Genomic DNA, 25,123 nt, shown 5'->3' on the forward strand with positions numbered 1-25,123 from the left:
AAGTCCCTCCCCAGCTTTCCTGTATTTCAGGTACTGGAAGGCTGCTATAAGAAGCATATTTATACATGAAGAATGTCAAAACACATGCATATAATTTATTATTAATCATACCTGAAATCTTAATCTTCAGAACAGTAGTCTAATTTAAAGTTGAAAGATGATCCAGGTACCTAATGTTTTAGCCCTTTCTTATATTTAGTGTAACTTTTACAACTTCATCAGCTGTTGAAGAGAGCAGATTTAGACTCCTACAAAGACAGGGAAATGCAAATCTGTTTCTAATATCTGGTATTTAATGTAAACTGCACAATGCAGTATATATGTCCTTTTTTTTTTGAGAAGTTATCTTAAGTGTGTGATTCTGGGATAGGCAAAAATGAATCTTATTTCTTTAGAAGTGGCAGCACCATTGGGTGGGTCTCCTAAAGTTCTTGTGGGTTTGACTTCATATTTTCCTTTGCATCCACCCCCTGAGCTTCTGCCAAACCTACCATGCTTCATTTCAGGCTCTCTCTTTATACCTACTAATTAAGGACTTTCAATGTGTGTATGTATTATACAATCAAATATGATCTCACAGCAGTTTTAAAGAAGTAAATGGCTACCAATAGTAGCTGAAAAATATTTTTTTCTCTTTTGAGACATACAGGCTGTCTTATATGAAATGTAAAATATTTCTGTAGTAATATCAGTATCAAAACATGAGGAAAACTTGGTTGTATCAATAGATAGACTTCTTTATTCCTCACTGCTAATATCTGCAAACATTCTGTTTGTGTTAAATAGCCTCTAAATGCACCCTTGACTTCTCTGCTCCCACTTGGAATTTGGTACCTCTGCTGCCCATTGACTCTCTAAAGAAAATATAAAAGCACAGCAGTAGGCACAGTCTAAGTAATTAATGCTAGTGCAGATATTCTACAGCATCTTGAAGTCATGCCATGTAATCTGAGAAATTATTCAAATCCATAACTAACAGAAACAGAATCAGACCAAAATAGTCCTCTTAACTGTGTCTAACACATCCTAGGAAATCTGTGCTCGTGATGACAGTATATTAAGTTCCTATTAACAGTTTTCTTTTGTCCTATAATTCTCACTAGCACTGGGCTTCGTAACGTTTGACAGGTAGACAAACTAGGTATATTAGATTTCCAGAAGATGAAAATGAGAGAAAGATATTTCAATTGTTTCAATTGTTTCACACTGAGAGCACTCTAAGGTTCAAGCTGGTATCACACTTAGCACATGTCAGTAAGGACTCTCAAATTGTATTTCTGAGTATCATTAGGAATTAAGTCTCAAGATCATTTTGTTGCAGAAGTAGAGCTATTAAAAACATACAGCTAACTTAATATGAAAAATAATTTTCATACCTGTACTGTTACCTAAGATTTCTTAAAATAATGAAATTGTAGAAAGTCAACATCATTAAATTCAGCTATCATGTATAGATTTGTTGTTGTTCTGAGGTCTTGGACAATCTTAAAATAGTCAATTTCATCTTGTTTTAAAATAAGTTTATACTTCATTTAAACTGGTTTTGAAAGAAGGTTCAGTATTTCCTGTAGAGGAATATTAATTAATGTAAAAACCTACTCCTAATGGAATTCTTGTTAGTGGTTGTGTTTTAGGGGTTTTTTTGGAAGCACTCTGGTTGAACTATATGAAAATTGACTTTTACAAAGTTGGCATTGTGTGTAACATTTCATTGCTGATCATGGAACTGTCAGAGTTGGAAGGGACCTCTAGAGAACATCTAGTCCAGCTCCCCCACTAAAGCAGGATTGCCCAGAGCACATCACTCAGGACTGCATCCAGGCAGGTCTTGAATACCTTCAGAGAAGGAGACTCCACAGCCTCCCTGGGCAGCCTGTTCCAGTGCTCTGTCACCCTCATCATAAAGAAGTTTTTCCTCATATTTAAAAGGAACTTCCTGTGTTCCAGCTTGTGCCTATTGCCCCTCATTCTTTCACTAGGCACTACTGAAAAGAGTCTGGCTCCATCCTTGCACCCACCTTTTAGATACTTATAGGCATTAATAAGGGCTCCCCTCAGCCTTCTCTTCTCCAGGCTAAAGAGTCCCAGCTCTCTCAGCCTTTCCTCATAAGCGAGATGCTCCAATCCCCCAGTCACCTTTGTTGCCCCCTGCTGAACTCTCTCCAGTAGTTCCCTGTCTCTCTTGAACTGGGGAGCCTAGAACTGGACGCGATATTCCAGATGTGGCCTCACCAGGGTTTTAGTGATCACACATCCTCTAATATTATTCATTGCAGTAGAAATGGTACTTGTCTTTGATTTGTGTCCAAAATACGGTTATACAAGTTTAGTCTTTGTTGTTGGGCATTTGCAGTGTTCAATTTAGTGGTGATTTCTGTTTATAAATAATTTTGGCATACATGGAATAGTTTGTCCTGTCAGTCAATTAATTTTATGTGGATAAAATGATGCCTAAGTGAATGACTCATCCACCAATTAACTCAAAGATTTGCACAGTAGAAATTTCCACTTGTGGAGTACAGTCCAACCTACCTAGATCAATGTTTGGTACCACAATAAACATGCTTATAATCTCAAGGAACTGTTCATTTTACCCTCTTCTTCTCTTGTTAACAACAAACTACAGAGCCAGAGAAATAAAATGTTTATTGAGTCTGAATATTCTGATTTTTCCTTTGAGGCTTTTCACTTTCCCAAAGACTATGTTTTGAAGTTCAACACTGCAGGGGTACCATGAAGAACGCTGTTTTATGTCTTTCCCATTTTTGAATCACAGTCTAATGAAGGTAGCCATATGTAACACACATGCTTTTAATGAAGAATTTAGCTGAGCCGTATAGTGGGGAGTTATTTGTTGTATATTGGTTTGGGGATTATTTTGCTATTTTTAAGTATTTATTCTTTGTTAATTCATTACTCCAAAGCTCTGCTACATCTATTTTTTTTTTTTCCCATTCTAAACAGATGGTTATGTTGTCTTTAGGGATTCTGGTAAAGATGTAATGAATTATGGCTGCATGCAAACACTTCTAATATATTAGTTCTATTACAAAGAGTTGCCAAACAATTTTTGTTTAGTTTCATTTGGAAATGTCCCCTTTTTCTTATTTGATAATAAATGGAAATACATTATAGCACAAACAGGCCGACAGTCATTATAAGCATGAAGACTCACAATTCACACTAGCTGCCATCCTGAAATTCCTGAAATTCTTCAGACAACCCTCACTTGAATGAGAGCTTTCCTTGAGCCAAGGGAACTTTTTGCTCCTATTGATTTCAGTCAAAGGAGTGGCAGTTCTTCTCCAATAGAGTACTTAGTAGGAATGGAAAGACAAAGTCTTCTACTCTGAAAATGTAGTTTCTGCAGAACAGATATGTGGGCAGATATGTGAACAGATGCTTTTCTCAACAGAATACATGGTCTGAACAGCTATTCCCAAGAGTTTGCTTTTGTTAACAGTCTTAGTGTTCTTCCCTCAGAACAGCTCTACTTGTGACCTTAGCTCTTCTTTCCTGGAGGGTTGTTTCCAATTCTTTTTTTCAGGTTAAATTGGCAGCATCTGTCATGAGGGCTGCTGGAACGCCCTTGGAGCTCTCAAACCAGGATCAAAATCTGGTCACAAGGTGGGGTTGTAAGGAGACACTGGGATTCTGCTTTCTGACAGAGAAACCATGTTTAATCACTTGTGGCAACAAAATAAGGTCCTAAGTTTATCCACTTGCATGCTCTTACCTACTCAGATATAGTCCTTGAGTAATCCCAGTGGATACTATTTAACTTCAAAAATAGCATTCAGCCCTATAATTTCTCTGCTGGCAGTTGAGTATCCAGTGCCACACTGTACCCTACATGTTCCTGTAACAATTCAAGCTTGTGAAGCACTAAACAGTTGCTGTTTAGGATGGCTGTAAATAGCATTTGTATATGTAACATTATAAAATAAATTATCTCTAAATTAGTGATAGAATAGGGTTTATGCTGGTCTTTGGGCTTATACCTGCTGTAGACATACAACTGGGTCTTGAAATTGATTTGATCTTGCTCTATCATCTCAAAAAGCAGTCAACCACATTCATAAGCCTTATTTCATTTTTTTTTTCTCAGTGTATTTTGAATTATTCCTTATTTCAAGAGGTTAGCCCATTATCAATACTACAGTGAGCTTTCTGCTTCTTGGTCATTTCAGATCTCATTGCTCTAGTTCAGGGTTTGTGATTGTTCATTGTCATTCTGCTTTCTGACTTTTTATGAGACTAACCTATTGAACCAAAAATTTTGTTTAATGTGAAAGGTGGTGGAGTGCACTGGATAGGAGTACAGACTGAAATTCAACCTTCAATGAGATAATTCTTAAACATTTAAATTCGAGATGTGGATCAAGCGTGAATTTTCCCGGACTTTCAGATGTCTGAACTTGCTGTAAATAATGATTGGTTTGCCATAAATTTCATGGTGTGAGTTAGGCATATTTGTGAGTGGTTTAATATTAAAGCAAATTTACACAACCTAACAGGAAAGGTATAATTAAAATTGATATAGATTTCATCACTTTTTAATGCAATGCTGTCAACTGGGGTTTCATGAATGTGATTGCAAGAAAATGGTATGCTTTTTTCTGATGATGTGAATTCTTTTTATGCTAATGATCATTCCAGTTCACATTATGATGACTTGATGACATGTGATTTCTGGTTCTCATCTTGCAGAATATGATAATTCTTCCTTAGATAAGAATTTTCAGATACTTCCTTTGTAACACCATGCCACAGCCTTAAAAAAGGAAAGGAGAAATTGTTTGGCCCATAACAGCAAAATAGTTTTCTGCAAGTCTAACAGTTTTAGCTGAAGTGTTTGATTACCTTGTCAAAAATGTGTTATCCTCAATGGTTTCTTCTCTCAATTCTGCTCATATTCCTCTCATTCACGTATTGCTATACATAGCTTTCAATTTACAGCTAGAAAAAACAAACAAACAAACAAACAAAACCCCAGAAATTCAATAACAGCTTGTTTTAAAAGAATATACAGTTTATTTGTTTGAATTAGGCCCAGGAGAAAAAGCATTCCAATAATGTTAGTTCACCTTGGCACTTGGAGGCCTTTTGAAAGAAGGTGAAGCTACTTTGTGAACTTAGATTATTTAAAGAAATGTAAACAGTGTGATGAAAGATATAACCAACCACAGGGAGAGAATAATCATAATTACTGAGCAGAATGTAAACACAACCACTCCATCAAGCTTCTAATGTTTCTTGCAGTCTTTTACAAGTGCTACCATCCTAAACATCTCTGTCATTAGCCACAGGCTGCAATGTTTTGTAGCTGGTCATATATTCATATTATGCAGAGGTACAGTATTAAGTCCTTTTTAGGCTCTTTTCCTCAGATATCATTTTCAGAATGTGATTGTTCACTACTTCATGTATTTCTGTATTTTCTTTAAATGGACTTTATAAACCAGAAAATTTTTTCCTTCACAAGAGTTCTGGGGAGCTATTTTTGTGTGCTTTGTTTGGCTGTACCAATCTGCTGCCTCCTAATGTAGTGCTGGAAAATTATTATCAGATTACCTTTAATTTTGGTTGATGCATTTCTGCCAGGCAGAAGCAATAATCACTGTAATAGTTTTGTTTTCCAAACTTACTTCTACTGTTATTGCTTCAGCTCTCAAAGGCAGCACATTGCCAGAAGGGTTAAATACCTTACATTGCAACGTTATGTATGAGTAAGGGTGTTTCATTGTTTGTTTTAGGCTCAGACATTAATTTTGTCCAGGCTTTCTGCACTTAATACAGACCTTTTCTGCAACAAAAGCAATTCTAGAGGGTCAATTCAGGCTGCATATTAAAATTACTGCTAGTGATGGCATGAATGTGCTATAAAATTCTGCTTGCAAAGCTGCCTGTTTTTCTTCAAGGCAAACATGAAACATGAACATTATATTCGCAGGTCATCATCACAGAAAAATACATTTTTCTAAATCCTCTTGCTCCTTTGAATCACACACCAGTAAAGCCTGCACTGTATCTTTCTTTGATTTTCTTATTCAAAAAGGGTGGAGCATTTCTGCATGCTTTGCCATTCAAACATTCCTGGTGGTTCTATTTTCAACTCAAAATTTTTAAATTAGTAACAGATGTGCTGATTCTTTTGACTGAAACAGAGGGCAAATTTTTCTACTATATTTTGAATAAAGTTTTTGAAACTTTTACTTTTTTTATTGAACCCAAGTGCTAGTTTTTGGTACCAGCCTTCACTGTAAACAGTATCTTATGGCACAGAGATGTCACAAAAGTTAATGGGGAGCAGAATGTATTTGGATTGACTATAAAATTCAGCTTATGGAGATGCACCTCAGTAAGGTGTATTGCCTATCCCAGCCTGTTTAAGTATATTTTGTTAATGTATGATCCCCATTTACACCAAAATTGCAAAGTAGGTACCCTGGAAAATATTTGGCATACGTGCACACATATGTTAATGGTAAGGCTGGTCCATTGGCACAAAACATAGAAAACTCGGGTGGCAGAACTCCCGGGAAACTTTGTAGCTCTTGTGCACAATGAACTTCAGAGTCTCAGTGTCTCTGAGGCAGGAATGAAGGGTTGTGAATAGGACAGAAGAAAGGACTCTAGAGAGAAACAAAAAAAAAGGAGAATCCAAATCCAACTTAAGAAGTATCATTTTGAATTGCAACCATTAGGCTGAATTAGAGCTGGAGGTATTTTGCTTTTTTTCACACAGTTTGAGTTTGAGATTCCACCTTCTTTCTGCTCCTGGACCATCTTCATTACTGTAATTTATTTAAGTGCAAGTCTCATCCTTTCTTCTGCTTATTTATTAACGTATATGTACTTGTGACAACACATATGCTGATGTAGTTTTTCGTTCTCCTTGAGCCTTTGAATTTTTTTGTTAATGACAGAAAAATGCATTATTTATTACTTGGATCTGTAGATCATCTAGCAATGAGAATTGATGGATAATACAGATTGTAATAATTTTCCATGGTGATTTTTAAAAAGATTTGAAGGCCAAATAGGTCTCAACCTTCTGGCATAGAAAAGGAAACACTGTATTTAAAATGTAAAAGGCAGGAACCAACCAGTTTTGTAGGTACCATATGTGCTTAAATTAAAAGGGGCCAGAAAACATCCACTAAGTTGGATGAAGCTTATCTATAATTAAAAGATGCTGAACTTCTTTCTTCCAAGAACAGTGAAAATATTCAAGTTATGTTTGGGGGCCAATCTGAAACAGGGATGACAGAAATTGCAGTTTGCTGTTGTGAAAATACCTCTGGCACACACTTCAGAATATTTCACATATTTTAGATTTTCAAAGTTTGGTTTTATATATGAACATTTTAAGTTACCTTGAGAAATTATACAGCCCAAACATTCAAATTAGAGAGGTCAAGTGAAATTAAATGAACTTGTCAGATAAGAGAAATCTTTTGTCAAAAATGCTTTTCAATTGGTGGAACACTGATCTTTGTCTTCCAGGTGCTTTAAGACCCTTAGGCTGACTTGCTCTATTTGTCTAAATAGGAGTTAAATAGATGCAGAATGTCTGTCTTTTGATGACTCTAAAGTAGTTCCCTTTTTTCCTTTTTTTTTTGGTTTTTTTGGTCATGTTTTGTTTTGGTTTTTTTTGTTTGGTTTTGGGTGGTTTTGTTTGTTTGTTTGTTGTTTGTTTTTTTTTAATTCTTGGGGTAGGAGGAAGGATGTCACCTGGATGTCAGGAAGCTTTCAAAATTTTCAAGCAAGACCATGCTGACAACAGAGCCATTGAGGACAACAAAGAGATTCTGAAACAGAGGTAAGTGTCACAGCAAGATACAGCTAGAGGGAGAAAAGTGAGAGTTCATTATGAGTCTGGGTAGGTATGTGTAATTTTACACCAGATATCCCAGGCTTCTGTTGAGATCTTGGTACAGAAACTTTGACATTTCTCACTGGGGATATTTCTTATTCAGAAGGCACTGAGTGGTGATAGAATAAAAATCTGGATAGAATATGAAAGTGCCATGAGGAATCTTAGTGCATCTTTCTTCTGGTTTTATTCATCATATTTTCATAGCCATCTTGAAGCAATGTGGTAAATGGCATTCATCACAGACTCACAGAATGGTAGGGGTTGGAAGGGACCTCTGGAGATCATCTAGTTCAACTCTCCTGCTAGAGCAGGATCCCCTAGAGCAGATTACACAGGAACACATCTAGGCAGGTTTTGAATGTCTCCAGGGACGGACACTCGACAACCTCCCTGGGCAGCTTTTTCCAGTGCTCTGTTGCCCTCAGAGTAAAGAAGTATTTTCTTAAATTTTGGTTAAGCCTCCTGTGTACCAGTTTGTGACCATTACCCCTTGTTCTGACACTGGACACCACTGAGAAGAGTCTGATCCCACCCTCCTGACACCCACTCTTTAGATATTTATAAACATTGATGAGATCTCCCCTCAGCCTCCTTTTCTCTAAGATGAACAGACCCAGCTCTCCCAGCCTTTCCTCGTATAAATTAGAAGAAGTAAGACCCATGTGACTGAATCGATTACTGCTATTACCATTGACAAAAATGCTTTACTGGCTTCAGTACTGAGTTGGACAGTAAGCTAGGAGATGTTTAACATATGCTTTTGTCTGTTGTTCCTAACTTGTTTGCCAAGTGATTTTAGCTCCTCTCTGCCAGTTTTGCACTCAAAAACAGAAATAATGCTTTCCTCCTCCACATTTGTTGTTAATACTGGCAAAACACTTGAAAATTTTCAAGTGAAGATGTTGAGAATGGCAAAACATTGAAAATGTGGATTTTCAGAAAGCTGATTTTAAACATCTCCGAAATTAAGCCACCGACACTTGTTCATGTTGACTGCATAGCTGCACTGCTTCAGTGTCTGTTTTTCAAGTATTAACCCTCCTTATACTCCAAAAGAAATGCAAGGTTTAAGATTGGAGGTGCCAAAAGCAGATCTCTCAATCCGCCTTTTTTTTAATTTTGTCCTGGGTTTTTCTCCTTCCTCAGATTTCTTCTGCTTTCTTAAAAACATTTTTTTCCTATGTAGTAGACATGAAAGACATTATTTCGGAGTCTTATACTCATTTACATCAGTGGAATTGAGGCAAGAAATTATCTCCACATCTCTGTGACTTATTGAAGGTCTTATTGAAGATAAGCCTTATAGCCTTCTTATTGAAGGCTATTTATCACTTTTCTGAACTGGTTATCTTTCTACCTGGGTCTAAAACTTAGCCACAGAGACACAAATTACCAAGATCTTAGAAGTATGCATAAATTTATCCATGTCAGTTGGATATTTAGTAATGCCTTTCTTCTGATCAATATAAAAGATGATGCCACATCATTGTGTCATCACTGCATACATGATTACACTTCAGTCATTTCTGGCATTGCTGTCTATTGAGCAGAATGCTTTGTGGCCACAGCATGATAATGGGAGCAATACAATTGTGAGTCATGCCCTGAATTTCCTCTAGTTAATCACAATTCTTCTATATTTTCTCTGTTTGTTATTACTATGAAGCAAACCAGTATTTCCTTCTGGTTTCATAACATGTAATAGAGAAGGGCAGAACCCACAAAGTTTGACACCAGATTTGCTGTCCATAAAGAACAAAGAGATTCAGAGTAATGCCTTGGGTAACCCCTCCCATGCATCAACTGATTGCTGAAATCAGCGGTAATGTGAATGTTGATACCCTTAGAGCAAGATAGTTTTACCGTGCTATTTGCAGTCATTTATAGCAAAGAATTCTATAGCTCCAAGTTTACTGAGTTCATTAAAATGGATTTATAAGAAGTCCAGTCTGTAATTTGGAATGCAGCCTCTGAACTACCAGTTACACAAAAGCTCAGTTACCCAGCCAGTGTTGAAATTGCACAGGAAGAAGTGTGTGGACACCACATGCTTAAAGATTACCATTGCTTCCCTTTATCTCTAGGCCTCTCATGTTAATAATTTTGTTTATAGTTCCATAACCACTTCTGTCATACCACAAACAATGTTTGGTTCATGAATTACTTATTTTTAGCTGTCTTAATTTTCCCCTTGGGAAGATTTTCTCAGCTTGCTTATTATATCATTCTTATATTAATTGTGAACTGTCAGACAGCCTAGTTGGAAGTTTGACTGTGAAGGTCACAAATGTTGCACGGGATTTGAAATTATTTGTGTACATGTGAATATACATAGTCATACACACTCAACACACATGTATTTTTTTCTGTAACTACCTGTGTATAAGAAATAAAATGTAATCAGCTGATTAAATAAAAAATGTTTGTCTTGTTTTAAAAAACTTACATAAAAGAAAATTAGATTTTAAACACAAAACTTTTCACCTACTTCTTCAGAGCTCTTTCCAGGGTCTTTACCTCAGAACTGTAATTTGGTACAATCTCTGGATTTAAAAAGTGAGGAAACTTGGATAACTAAGGATAATTTCTTTCTGAAGCTCATTTACTGACTTACTGTTCACGTGAAAGACAATAGATTGAAGATACCCCCTTAGGACACTTGCTAACAGGAAGTGGCTCTGTAAGGTAGAAAAGGTCATCTTCTTCAGCTTAGTTTGCAGTTAATACAAAGCAATTATTTTTCATTTTTCTTCTGTGCATTAGTAACTGCTGCTTTGCTTAAAAAAAAATAAAAAATAAAATACATAAATCTGTGTTTAGGCCCAGAGAGAACCAGATTTCTGCAATTTGAACTTCCTATCCTTGACTTCCCGATAACTTAATAATATTCTGGTTTTCAATGCAACTATATTCTCTTAGCATTGCTTCTCTGAGAAGAAGAAAAATGCTTCTAATTTTATGGTGAAATATACTACCAAGAAATCTTCCCAGCTGAGCCACTCCAATGTAATACTGCATATTGCACAAAGCTTTTAAATCCCATCCTAGTCAGTATTTCTAGTATTAGAATTCTACTGAGCTTATAGATGTGATGTAAATCTAGTTTCCATTTTGTTGTTCTCCTTTATTTTTTCCACTTTCTTCTTTCCTTGCTTTCTGTGTCTCAGCTGGTTAGCAGCTAACTTGTTTTTTCTGTACCTATGGATGAGTTTCATGGGAAGGATGAGTTTCACGGGAAGGATGAGTGTCACTTAGGTCACTTGTTTTTGTAATTTCTAATAATTAAAAATGAGTGACCTTTCATTTAATTCACTAAATGTCTCCATTTTCTCACTGGACAGACTCTGAGTTTGTCTCGGTTTACATTATGAGTTAGAAATTTCTCAAAATGTTTATTTTTTAATTAGTGGCATTTGCATTCAAAGAGTGAAATCTATGCAAAAACACTTGTTCAACTAAAATGAGTGGCTAAATTCACTTTGAAGTTTCATCATGAAATATTTATCTTGTGGGTAATAGAAGCCATGATTTGGCAACTTCAGCCTTTCTATGGAGTGATCTCCTTGTAGGATAAACATGAACTATTTTCAGCTGACAATACAATTGTTCCCTCATCACTATTTGTAACAATATCATTTTTATGCTAGACAATATCACCTTTGTATTAGAGAAGTATCAGAAATAGCCTTTTCTCTTTCAATATTAGAGTAAAATCTTATGTCTTTATCTGGTTTATTTTGTTTGACTGTGATTCATAGTCACAGATGGAATCTGTTGGACTGTCATAAATTAATGCCAAATTTCAGTTTATGTTACTGTGCCTGTTTATAAACTGTGGTGTTTGAGAAACACATGCATGGCCCATTCAACTATTGGCAGTAACCTTTGAATAAAGGCTGGATAGTTAGCTGGCTCCAACTTACCCAACTAAATCTCTCTCTGAACATGAATCAGAGTCAACAGTCAACAGGAGATTTGCCTCAGGAATTACTAAGTAATTGAAGAACTTACTATTTGGCTCATGGAAACTGAGAGAAAGAGAGAGAGAGAGGTACTTTGGGGTGTTTCCCTTTGATCTTTACACAATCTTCAGGCCTGCTTGTGTGCTCTAAGTCAACACTAGTGGAAAAAGCTGATTTAAATGCCTTACTGATGCTTCAAAGTCTTCTGCCTTCTTTATGTAAGAAGCAGTAAGTGCCGAGGAACACTTCAGCTTCAGCCATTTAGCCATGTTGAATTCAGCCTTGAAAGCAGATGTTCATGAGCAGATACAAATACGGGTACTTGAAATGCTAATTTGTTCTAGTTTTACAGGGAAATGAACAAATTCAGAAAGCACAGTTTCCACATCCTGCCTCCTCAGGGGAAATTCGCATTTCTTGACACTGTTTTGCCGTTACTTGAGTTAGGTAGAAATGCAATTTGTGGATTTCTTCAATTACTTTGGCTAGACCAAGACCCTTCCAGATCAGCTGAAGGATCACTTAACAATTAAGTATCCCAGTTCTGCCTCCACATCCAGCAGCATTCAACTGGTACACAGCCAAGTAACAATTCAGAATTTCACATCAAGTTTATGTCCTACAACAAATGACACAATGGAAAAACTCATCCTTCTATGTTTTAAACTATTGATATTTATACTATTACAATGGATATTTCCTTGAACAAGCCTCAGTTCTCTCAGAGACTCTTCAGACTGTGCCATGGTAGATTGACTGTCATTATTTTTACAGCAGAATATACTTGACATTTGAAAGCCTGATACGTATGCCATTTGTCCTAAACAGTTTTATGTAGTACTAAGTTAAATAAATGGAAGAGAATAATTATGACAGCAACTAAAGTAAAATGATCAGAAAACTGACAGGAAAAAAGCACAAAAGAAAACTTCAAGTTCTAGCAGACTGTAGGGAATGCAGAGAATAGAAGTAAATTCATAAGCCTCGTAGGCAGCTGTTTTTTAGAAACAAACTTCGTTCTGACACATTTTCTAAGGAGTGAGTATCACTGCAACGCTATATGAACATTAGAATACATACTATGTCAAGATTTGATTATTTTAACCTAATGGTAGTCAGCGAATTAATTTAGAAACATACCTGGTGGGAACTTCATATTAAAAAACTCATTTCCATGTTTGATACAAGGTCAAGCTACTTGCATACTACAAATAGGGAGTTTCCAAAGCCTGATTCATTAATTTGCTTCAGTCCTTCTCAGCCTGTTTCTTGCTTACTATTTGCATATATTCGTGTGGCTAGCTTCAGTTTATATTGTATTTGGGCAGTACCTGAATATCATCTGAAAGTTTGTGCTCACATAAGGACTATCTGTTGTAAAAACAATAATCTAGTTTTGTCACACCTTCTTGTATTTCTGATGGTGAGGTTTCTTAATGACAGAGGTGTACATTTTCATACTGCACAAAGAGTGATCATCAGCAATATGCAAATTATAGGCTGAAATTTGAAAATTCTGGGTGAGATGAAGATCTAATACTTCCAAATATTTTGATTTGACTTTGCTTGGATTTTTTTTCTTTTACATTTACACAGCTGTATGTTAAAACACTGCAAGTACTATAGCATATTAAAATTATTATTGTAGTGTAATATGACTATTTAATATAATCCAAACATTAGAACTGAAATAACATAATTTTTAAAACTTATAAAGTCAAATAATTTTGTTTTGTCTGTCTAGCAAGCCTATTTGTTGCATGGTTTCTTTCAGAAACGGTTTATTTTAAACTAGGCAATCTTTTTTCATGGAAAATTGTTTCCAACTAGCTCTTCTTACAAACCAAATGCAGTCCTGAGTTAATCTGTATTTTATTGTGAACAATTCTTTAACTAGTTGTTCTTTAAATAATTCTGTATCTTGTTACATTGACAGGTTTGCTGAAGCTAAATGCCTTGGAGATAAATTAAATGAAGTGAGAAATAAGATAAGTGAGTACATTTCAGCTTTGTTTTACATTGTAGCTTATGAAATCACAGCATTCAGAGGAGGAACTTCCAGCTTCTAATAGAAAAGACTCAGTGCATTACTAAGATTCCAAATAAGGTAAATTGTTAGCTGATTGTAACAGTAATAGCTTTATGTACCAGTTTTGATTATTTCAAATATCATGATATGAAAAACAGCTTCCTTCTAAAGAGAACGCCTGAAATGTTTTGCTTTAGATCCCCAACAGATATCCTTGGGTCCTGCTTTCAGATTGTTCAAAACCAAAAATCGCCTGTAGATACATTCAGCCCCATAGGGTTTATCTGATCCTGCTAGCAGCTTTTGACATTTTCCTAGTTGATTTCTAAGTTGATTCCAAGCCTGTAGTGTCTTTACTAAAAATTGGCTCTCCAGGCTCTCTGTTAGATGTAAAACACAATTTTGTCCTCTATCCCTGAGTCCTTGGAGATCAGGTCCATGTCCTCCTCTAGGCATACATTCAGGTGAACCAAGTCCCGTCAAGCTTCCAGATGCAGACTGCGAGGGATTAGATTTAAATGTAATTTGGTGTCCACATCCAATGGTGTAGACCTCACTCTCAGTTTCTATCTCCTTAGTCTTTGGGTGGCACCACCACAGACATGGACAATGAAATCATTATCACCACATCTTGTATTGTAACAGCAGTTGACTTCTGGAAAAGGTCAAAAATCTCATGGCACTCCTGACAAGTGCTCTTTTACTTTCGCCATAGCTATGATTATATCCTCTGTGGTCATGAATGGTAGCTACGGCCAGATTCCTTTGGGTACACCTTCGGGTACACCACAAGTTCCTCAGAGATATTATGCAGTATATTTAAAGTTATGTCAGCTGTGAGGAAAGCCTCAGCCATGTTGGCACTGTGTTTTCAAACCACAGCACAAAGGATGGTTGGAAGGGATCCAGAACCATAGGCATCAGGTGCTGAGCCCTGCTGCAGCAGCATTCTGAACAGTGGGTAATTTTTATAAGACATGACACTTAAATCAACCTGCCTTCTCTCAGTAGACTCATTTGTCTTCTTCAGACTGGACAGAACATAAATGTTAGTACAGAACTGGTGCATGGATATCCTCAGATTGGCCCACACAAGTAGAATTTCAATATCCAGCTTGCAACTATGGGTATCTCCAGTGTCCATATAAACTCACTTAAATCCTGTCAAGTAGGCTTTTTGCTCTAGTAAATGGAAAAGCAGCTAAACCTACTATGGAGGACAATGTGTGTTACTCTGCAAGTAACAAGAAACATCTCTAAGATTAATAATGTCTGCAGCTTTTGGGCAGTGTTGTGCATGGGTTTGAACATGAGCCATCACATCAGGATACAATCTCTTTCTCTGCCGCCATCTTGGAGTCCACATTGTCCTGATTTATTTCTGTCTACTAGATTTACTTGTCTGTGATAAGGCCAAGAGATTTCTTGCCCTAAAGGTAGATCCAAAGTCAGCACTGAGTGTCAGACTCGCTGAATTTGAAGTCTGTTGTGGGGCAAGCACAGCGAACACCAGCGATAAGCAGCCATACACAAGCACATCTTTCTCAGTGCCTGGGGCTGCAATGGTGCAGCTTGAAGATGGGAGCCTAGCAGCCACTTTACATACACCTCATATCTCTTGCAAATGTCTTGGGGGAGAACAAATGTTTGGAAGGTGTGGGAGACAGTACAAGAGGTGGTGGGACATGTGCCAGTCCTGAATGTACCACTTACAGTGTCACATTGGGTCAAAACTTCTGTGGTCTCTTAAGTCCCTTGAGATTTGCAGGAGCCTGCTACAGCAGCTCTCAGAAATAATCATGTAACAAAGCAGTGTAGATGTAGCCTCTCAAGACTGTTTCTGTAGATCCCAGCAAAATGGAGAAGAAATCCTTGGTTTGGACTGAATCACTGTGGGTTTTTCCCCAGTAAGTCAGGCGAAACTTCTGATAGCTCTAGTGCAGTAGAGTATGGATTTTGCTGCAATTAAAAGCATCTGTTTTAAAATTTGGTTTTGGTGAACTTTTTCAGCATTAGAAGTGAAACAGAGAAGTATATTTGGGGAACATGAACGATACAAAAATCTCAGTGCATATTTCTATGCGCATGTGAAGTCAAAAAACAAACTGATCCCCTCAATAAAACAAGCAGCTCTATAACAAAACATAACTTTTGCACTGAACTTGACAATGCTTATATGCTTCCTATAGGAATTTGTAATAGCTTGTAGACCACATGAATATTGAAAAGCTCCTTTAAGAAGCAAACTAGAAATGTCTTCTTAATTCTATGAAAAATTGCACAAAATTTGCACATTTTGATTTTGTTTTGGTATATTAAGTGTAGTCACGAGTAAAGTGTTTCCAAATTGAAAATTAATTTTGTTACTCTCTTTTTTTCTTTTGGTAGTAAAATGGAAAAATAGTCTTTTCATTTAGTTCATACTGTAATCCTACTGTATAAGAAAGAGATTCCATCCATGTTGTATCTTTTTATAGCTATCCATATGCTAATGTATACAGATTATGCAGATGTACACTACTTTGTGAATGTTTTTTAAACACTGATGTCTGAGACTTGAGAGTGGCCATATTGTCCAGTCCCTCAATTCTTTCTGTGTAACTTTACGTAGCCTATGAAAATTAGCAATCTGGTTATCATATCCTTTTCTCTTATCCACCATTTTTGGTGATATTTGTTAACAAGTCTTCCTATTGGCACCTCTCTAACAATTATGAAATCTTTGCATCCAATATGACACCTTCTGGTTTATTCAGCTTAGCCAATGCACTTACATGAATGTATATAGTTTAGCAGCCTGAAACAATTTTTCAGTTAAGTTTGTCTCATCATAGCATACATCCTCAGAAGACCATTATAGATGCTAAGTAAGGTTACTAACCTGCCAATTTTTTACTGAAAATGTGGTAGGAGAAATAAGAGTCATCTGCGGCCTGCAACTAGATCTTTAATTTATTTTTATTGTTGTTTCAGTTTCCTTAAGCATTCCTGGCTGCTGTGTTGTGCACAATCAAGAACAGATCCCATCAATATCAGTTTCTGTTATTTCTAAGCTACACTTAATAGTTTAAAACTATGCACCACAGAGGACATAGAGCCCATTTCATGCAGTCTGATTATATTTTGAGATAGTGACAGCAGTTGGCTGTAACTTTTATGTCATAAATACCCTTTCATTCTAAGTTTGGAAATATCAATGTTTTGCAGTAAAAAGTACACAAAATACTCCAACCACTTCTCAGTTACAATAGCATTTCAAAAACATCAGGAAGTTGGGTATGGAAAAAGAAATTTGCAGTAAGATTTTCGTGGTAGGCTTTCGCTTGTGTTATTGCTTGCATAAAAAGATTAAGGAAAACAATGTCTACATTTAGGCTCAAGTTTAGGTGCAGAGTGACTATAATATCAGAAATGAGACACTGTGGCTAGCATGCATCTTTGCTACTATACCACACATTCCTGGACTCTGTCTCCTTTTATGTTTAATAGCACTGCCGAGAATACAGAGATTTAAAAATTATTTTAATGGAAAATAAAGTCTTGTATTTTTCATAATGCTTAGTTTTCACAATGGCCTCCTAGAAATAAGGTGGATTTTACTGTGGGGTCAAAATTGTCTTTTTCTGATGCTTAAGAAGAAGAAGAAACAGATGGAAGCTAAGCCAGGTCATTTTAGTAATCCTGTTTGCTGCATTATTACACAAACCTCTGTGTAGGCACCAGTAAACAAGCAGAGGGCTTTGGCGCAAGCAGTGAGGGGTACTTGCCTTTGGAAGTCAGTATGGTGCATAAATATACCACCAAAAGGCAGAGAAATGAAGTATGGATTTTGAATATGTAGACATGGCTGGCTTGGTTTGACCGAACAATTCAGAATTGCTTGCATATGACTGGGGAATGTACCCAAGGACAAGTCTCTAAAAGACAAAACCAGAAAACCAACAAAAGTAAAAGTGGGAATAAATAACTGAGAGGTCAGGAAACTGATGAGAACTCTGTAACCAGTAGAGGAGAAATAGAAAATGGACCAGCACTGACATACAATCAAATTTTTGCTTTTCTGGTCCCACATTAAGAATTTTAAAAGTGTGTATTTCACTGGCTAAAAATAAAATAAAATAAAGTTTATCTTCTTGTGAAAAAAAACATGCTCTGCCACTGCAAGTATTTTTGTATTGTATCATTTCCAAAGAGTTAGGGTCTCTAACAGGAATTATAGATCCAATGGTTTTGTTGGAAAAGACTTAATAAAAAAAAAAATTAGTGCTGAAGCCAAAGAGTTGATTTCAGATTAATGAAAGTATAGAATTTCTTCTTGCAAATAATGGAGTGATAGTGCCTAGCACATTGCGATGGGTCAGCCTTGGCTGGCTGCCTGGTGCCTATCCAGCTGCACTCTCATTCCTCTTCCTCAGCAGAATAAGTGGAGAAAATGAGAAGAAAAAGCTCAGGGCTCAAGGTAAAGATGGGGAGATCACTAAACCAATTGCCATCACAGGCAAAACAGACTCAAGTTGGAGAAAACAAATTTAATTTATTGTCAATTAAAATAGAGCTGGATGGTGAGGAACAAAGACAGAACCTCTGAAGTCAAAACTTCTCTCCTTATCAGGGTTAGCAGGAGTTTTATTTCTGGGACACTGTTACCAACAAGGTGGTTTTACACCATTACCAAAAACATTCTGTGTGAAAGGATTCTGACAGTAAGGAGAAGTGTACATCTAAACAAACTGCAAAGCATTAAATAACAACAAAAAGGCCCAACTGCTACTACATTGATAACACACCAAACTAGAGCTGGGGGACTTATAAATAGTGTTTTCAGTGTAAACTGACATTCATTCTGAATTTAGTGACTAAAAAAGTTGCCTGTGTACAAGCATGTGCTATGTGTTAGATGCATTTAAGATTAGTAAAGATTTCCAGTTCATTCCTATGAATGTCTGCCTAATTTGAGGTATTTATACCACTATTAGATTTAACTTTTTCCTAAAAGGAAAAAAACATACTAAATGGTATTTAATGCCCAAAGGGAAGCAGCTGTTGTTTTTACTCTGTCCAGAAATCAGCTAACGTTATGATTGAAGCTGGGAGAGGAAGGGCAAGCTCATGTGGGAGTAATAACTGTGTGAGGAAACAGGCACTCTCGGAATGAAAAAGGGTAGGTGGGTGGATTATGTGCACATGATGTTGATGATGCAGCTATACCCACAGGAATGCTGAGCTGTTGCACTCCTCTGCCTCATTTCAAGCTTTGATTTTAGTGCACAAGATCATTGGATACCAAGGCAAATTATAATCTTTAGTAAGGAAATGTCCTAGTATTGCAAAGCAAAATTATTGAAAAGTCTACATATAATTTGCCAGCAAATTATTTAAATACTTGATCTTATGTATCACAGTTAATGGAATGCTACACTCAAATCATGGGGATGGAGGACAGTGAGGACAAGACACAGCAGTGTTCAAGGATAGTATAGATTCTGATTCACTGCCTTGTACCTCCCACTGTTATTTCTGCGAACGCAGAGTGAGATGTCATAGCTAATCAGAACTTAAATAATGTAAAATCTGAATTTATAATCACCTTTTTCTCTATGAACAAGATTCTACATATGTATACATAAGACATTGTTTCATTATGGTCACTCTACCTCCCCATGGAGATAAGCCAAGTAGACCTACTTTTCAAATCCAAAGTAAAAATATTTTGTGCAAGGTTTTTCTTTTTACCTGTACAACTTTATGAAGAGAACTTATAGCAACTTTTTTGCTAGTTAAGAAATTATGTAAGATTAAGTGATTTTTTTTTTTTTGGCAGAGGTAGTCTAAGAGCACTCTGTTGGTTGCATTTTATATCTACATTATTTTAGCTTCATATGCAGACAATAAATTTTTTTGAAAAAGGAGAATCAGTTAGTTAAGAACTAGAATCCCAAGGATGACATTAGGAATGTTATGCATATTTTAGCCCATGGTTATATGGACTGAAAGAATTGAGGGAAGTCATGCATGAACAAAAAACATTTTTTAAACTTTTACTGAAGTATTTTTACTTAGGAAGGATAGAATTTTTTTCTGTTGAAGAAAATTCCATGCTTGACATGAATCCTGTATGAAATTAAAATGCTTTCATAATTTGCTATATGAAAAGAAAAATCATCAAAATCAATGTGTTGCTTTCTTAAAGCTCAACACTACTCGTAGTGTTAACTATTGATTTTATATCAATATTAATATCAATATTCTGAGTCAGAGCCATTAACTTACTGGACATTGTTTCAACCATGAATAAAGTGAGGCTATAATAAGGGAGAAATTATTGTGCTTTGAAATGCATTCCATTCTTCGGTGTAATATTCTGAGATACTTATTTTATGAAAATATGCATTGAGACTTCATAGCTGCTGGTTAGTATAATTCACTGTTCTAGTTTAATTCCAGACAATATCAAGTACTTACACATACTTTTCTCTGATACACGTGCTCAGTGAATTTTGGAAGTGGAAATGACTAGTGCAGAAAAATTGCAAAATTGGATGTGGAAAGGGGCTGAGAAACTCCAAGAGAAAGGCTCCATTCCACAGGCAAATCTGGTTCAAATGAGATGTGAACAACTCATAAATAAATGTATTCAATATGCAGATTTAAAGAGGAGATAACTCAGTAATACCATTCCGCAGCATTTCATTCCTCAGGTAGCTTATTATGAATTGCTGTTCTCAGCTGAGATCTTTGAAGTCTTTGGAACTTGAAGTCTTGAACTCCTCACTCAAGAAGAACTCTAGCTGAGGTCAGTTCTACTTGGGTGAGAACTTAAAATAAAATTCTTAAACTATTTCCACATTTGGCTGTATTGTTTTAGTTGATGAAGGGCAACAAGCATTAGATATAGTAGTAATTGTTTTAAGCAGACAAATAGTATCACTTATTCTGTGAAATACAGAATCATAGAATAGTTTGGGTTGGAAGGGACCTTAAAGATCAACTAGTTCCAACCTCCCTGTGTGGGCTGGCACACCTCCCTGCTCACCTTCTGGTGAGCAACGAGGTTGCTCAAAAACCCATCCAATCTGGCCTTGAAGACTTCCAGGGACGGGGCAGCCACAACTTCCCTGGGCAAGCTGTGATAATGTTTTGCCACCCTCACACTAAAGAATTTCTTCCTAATGTCTAACCTAAATCTCCCCTCTTCCAGTTTAAAGCCATTACTCCTTGTCCTACCACTACAACCCCATGTAAAACATCCCTCCCCAGCTTTCCTATAGGCCCCCTCAGGTACTGGAAGGCTGCTGTAAGATTTTACCAGAGCCTTCTCTTCTCCAGGCTAAACAACCCCAACTTTCTCACCCTGTCTTCATAGGAGAGATGCTCCAACCCTCTGATCGTATTCATGGCCTTCCTCTGGACTCCCTCCAGGAGCTCCATGTCTTTCTTAAGTTGGGGGCTCCAGAACTGGACTCAGTTCTCCAGGTGGGGTCTCACAAGAGTGGAGCAGAAGTGGAGAATCACCTCCCTTGACCTGCTGGCCACACTGCTTTTTATGCAGCCCAGAATATGGTTGGCTTTCTGGGCTACAAGCACACATTGCTGGCTCATGTTGAGCTTCTCATCACCATCACCCCCAAGTCCTTTTCCTCAGCAATATAGTCTGTCTTTGAGATCTTCAGAGCTTCCTGCTCGAGCTGCGTTCACAATTGCATTAAATTTTCTACTACTACGGCTGCTCAGCCTTCTTCTGATGTTTAAAGCAATCCATGGTTGGTGCTCAGCCAGTCACTTTAGGACTGTCCTCTATTTAATAGGTAGTTACCTTTAAATGTTTTCTCATTCCTGATCTTCAGGAATTATATACAAGAGGTGTGACTTGTGGTCTTTCAAGTGCTTTTTCTTATTTTACAAGCAAGTATTTTCCCCTATAGAAGTCTTGTTTACTGCCCTTACTGAGTTCTATGTCATGAGAAACAAAACTTACAGCAAGAGAATTTGCTGTTTGCTGTTTCTCTTATTCTTTGATCAGAGTCCGTTCTTGATTTGGAAAGCTTCTCAGAGTCAGTTTCAGGACACTACAGTTGTGTCAGAAAAAGAAACAGAAGTAGTATTTCTACCATATTTAATCTCGGGTGTGCAACTATGCTGTTTACTGCTGAGGCATGGCACTTATGACTAACATAACAAAGCACATTAGCTTTGCAAAATCTGCAGCCATCTGTGAGAAAAATAGAAGAGAAAACAGGCCATGGGGACAAACAGTCCCCCAGATGTAATTTCCCAGCTGGGATGTTATTCAATGTGGCCCAGTGCCTAGAAGTCCCAGTCTGTTTCTGCTCTCCAGGTCAGTTTCAAAGCAATTTTGTAATAAATGAGGCATGTTTATGTGTCCACCAAAAATAGCAGTAGCTGTTAAATTTGAAGCCATTCAGCATGGCTGACACAGTCTTCAGATTCTTTCTCCTTACTTTTTTGGCCCAATTGTTTTGCAAGTTAATGCTGAAAAAACATAGTTCCGATGTGTGTTTGTTTTGGATAAATACCTAATCATCGTGCCATTATTACTGCAGTTTTGAAATAAAGTTTTTAAATATTGCATTTTGATTTTTGGAAGCATGGAATTGAAAACACAGAAAACCAGCTGAGTTTTTGCAGATTTTATTTTCTTAACCACCTTGTCACCATCTGCAGTTTATTCTCTGTTAGAAATGTGATTTACTTTGCTTTGCAGGATGGATGCTGCATCGTTTGGTTTGGTTTGATTTGGTTACAACTTATTTCCTCCTTTCCACTTTACTTCCTCCTTTCCCTGATGAAATGTAACTTAGTTTCACCCTGATTCTGTTAAGGTTCTTTTTCTACCAATGCCCAACTCACTTCAGGCATGATTTCTGTGGCTCAGTTTAGCCAGGGATCTGTGGAGCACAATATAAAACTGCTGTGATCTGTTATAAGATCTCTCTCAAGGTGCTATAGTGGAGAATAGGTGTCATGTCATTTCACGCAGTCCTGGCAAGTAGTGGGAACTGGAGCAGCACATCTTGGGGCAGACTCAGCACTGTTATGAAAGTTTCCACAGCCTATTTTCTTGTTCTAGGAGCAGACAGTTGGCTCATAATGTAAAGCAGAGGATGTCAGGAATATTTATTTCTTCCCTGCTAGCAGTTCAGTGAAACGTCCATGTTAATGAAATTTGTGTTTATTTTTTGTTTAATGAGTCAGAGTAATCAATTAACTGCTTTATTTGTAATAAATATATATATATATGTATTTTTTAGTTACATGAGAATTTGTGCTTAGAATCTCAGAATTCACTGCAATGTGAGCAGCGTTCACATTGTCTTGGAGTAGTGTGGTTACATTTGTGAAGTCTAATTCTTAACACTCTGTGATTAAGCATAGAATACTAAAGTAATATTTTTGCCTGAATGAGAGTCCCTGGAAAACTGATAGTAAGATGTGCAAACATGGAGAAAAACAGTCAAGAACATAAACTCTTAACATAATAGGTAAACCATTACTTGTGTCTTTCTGAAATCAGGAGAGACAATCCTTCTTTGTTGTATTTACTGTTGGTAATGTAAACATAGATGTGTTGGAAGGAATCCAGAGAAGGGCCACAAAAATGATCAGAGGGCAGTGAAGCACTAAAACAGGTTGCCCAGAGAGGTGGTGAAGGCCCCAGCCCTGGAAGTATTCAAGGTCAGGCTTGACAAGGCTCTGAGCAACCTGATCTACTTAAAAAGGTTCCTGTGCACTGCAGAGGGACTGGACTAGGTCCCTCCCTAAAGGTCCCTTCCAACCCCACACATTCTATGATTCTATGATTCTAACTCTTGTCTCCCTTCAGAGGTACACCTAGACTGATGGCAGCTGTAACACAGCTGTCTGTTCTGCTACTGCTCCAGCATCGGCTCATGCTTGAGCAGTTATCAGAGAAGAGAGAAAGGATGATGTAATTGTTCTGTCTCTGTCAGTCCTTAGTTGTTATAGGATTTGTCTTTCCTGCTCTGTTAGAGCTGAGACTTTACAAGAGAACCAGGGAGCCATAAGAGCTCTCTGGCTGCCTTTCTCCTTTTTCTGCATCTCCTAGAAGGGGTTACCATCTTCGGTAATATAAAATCATCTTTGCAGCAGCACTCAGGAAACTTATTTTGGAAGAAACAAGTCTTTTGGCTTCATGGGGCAATGCATATGTTTATGCCAATGCTAAATATTGTCCATTGTTTCAGAGTAGCTTGCATATGTTTGTTTTTACTTTCAAACAATAGGCAATGCCCCTGGGTGACAGTGCATAAGCTGAATGGGTGCTTAGAATGAGAAAACACGATTTGACAAATGATTTATTCACAAAATACCAAGCTGAATGAATTCATTTTAACAGCTTTATTATGCTCCCCTGATGTGCTATTCTTTAAACAGAGGAACCTTATTAGTGTTAGTCACTCCAGGCCTAAGATGTTAATGTTTTCTTTGGATCTGTGTTGGAATCTACATATGTAGGAAACATTTTCATTTTCTAATTATTACAAATGATGTTCTGTTCTTTAGAAATGAAGAATTTTCAGGGGAAAAAGTTATGCTTAGGAAGAAACTAAGTAAATACATTTTACTGAAGGTTTTAACTAGAAAACTAAAAGCAAATGGGCCAAGCTTATTGGATTTAAGCAAGCTGTGAACTTCCATGACTAGAAACTTGAAAAAGTACCTCTCAGTAAGAGATTTTCTGCTTGCAGGCTGTCTGCAGACTGAAAACGGATAGTCATTGCTGGATTGCTACACTGCATTTTGTTTTATTAAATTGATAAGTCTAATAAGTTCTTAAGTCAGTCTGTTAAATTTGCTCTTTTAAAGAAAATTATTATAATTTTTTTAAAAAAATCCTACAGTCTTTTATACAAAACGTGTTCCTTTGCCATGTCTGTCTTTAGTACTGGCTGGCCTGAGATTTTATGAGTGAAGAATCAGACCTGCAAACTTTAGAAAAGTACACCTTAGCTTATTCAGAGTATCACTATCAAAGAATAATACCCCTTCATGAGCACAGAAACAGAAAACTGTTTTTCATAGGATTTTGTAGTTCATTTACACATCTGGACAGCATTCATGCAGACTTGCAGTATAGGCATACTTAGTTACATGTTCTAAAAGACAATAGCTGGTTTTTTTCCAATTAAACTACTTCCAAAGTCATGTAGTACTAGTGATGTCATCACAACTCATGAATGTTGCAGAAGGAGTAAAATAACAGAGAATATC

At 36.8% G+C, this 25,123-nt stretch overlaps 1 protein-coding gene across 1 annotated transcript in view; it reads left to right on the plus strand.

The window, feature by feature from the left end:
• Nucleotides 1-25,123, plus strand: part of KIF6 (kinesin family member 6) — a 157,364-nt gene that overhangs the window by 95,587 nt on the left and 36,654 nt on the right. Inside the window, exons 14-15 of the mRNA XM_051613336.1 lie at nt 7,723-7,825; nt 13,781-13,836. Of these exons, the coding sequence (XP_051469296.1) occupies nt 7,723-7,825; nt 13,781-13,836 (159 nt within the window). The remainder of the gene's footprint in view (nt 1-7,722; nt 7,826-13,780; nt 13,837-25,123) is intronic.

The sequence above is a fragment of the Apus apus genome, chromosome 3, assembly GCF_020740795.1.
Source record: "Apus apus isolate bApuApu2 chromosome 3, bApuApu2.pri.cur, whole genome shotgun sequence".
NCBI classification, from domain to species: domain Eukaryota; kingdom Metazoa; phylum Chordata; class Aves; order Apodiformes; family Apodidae; genus Apus; species Apus apus.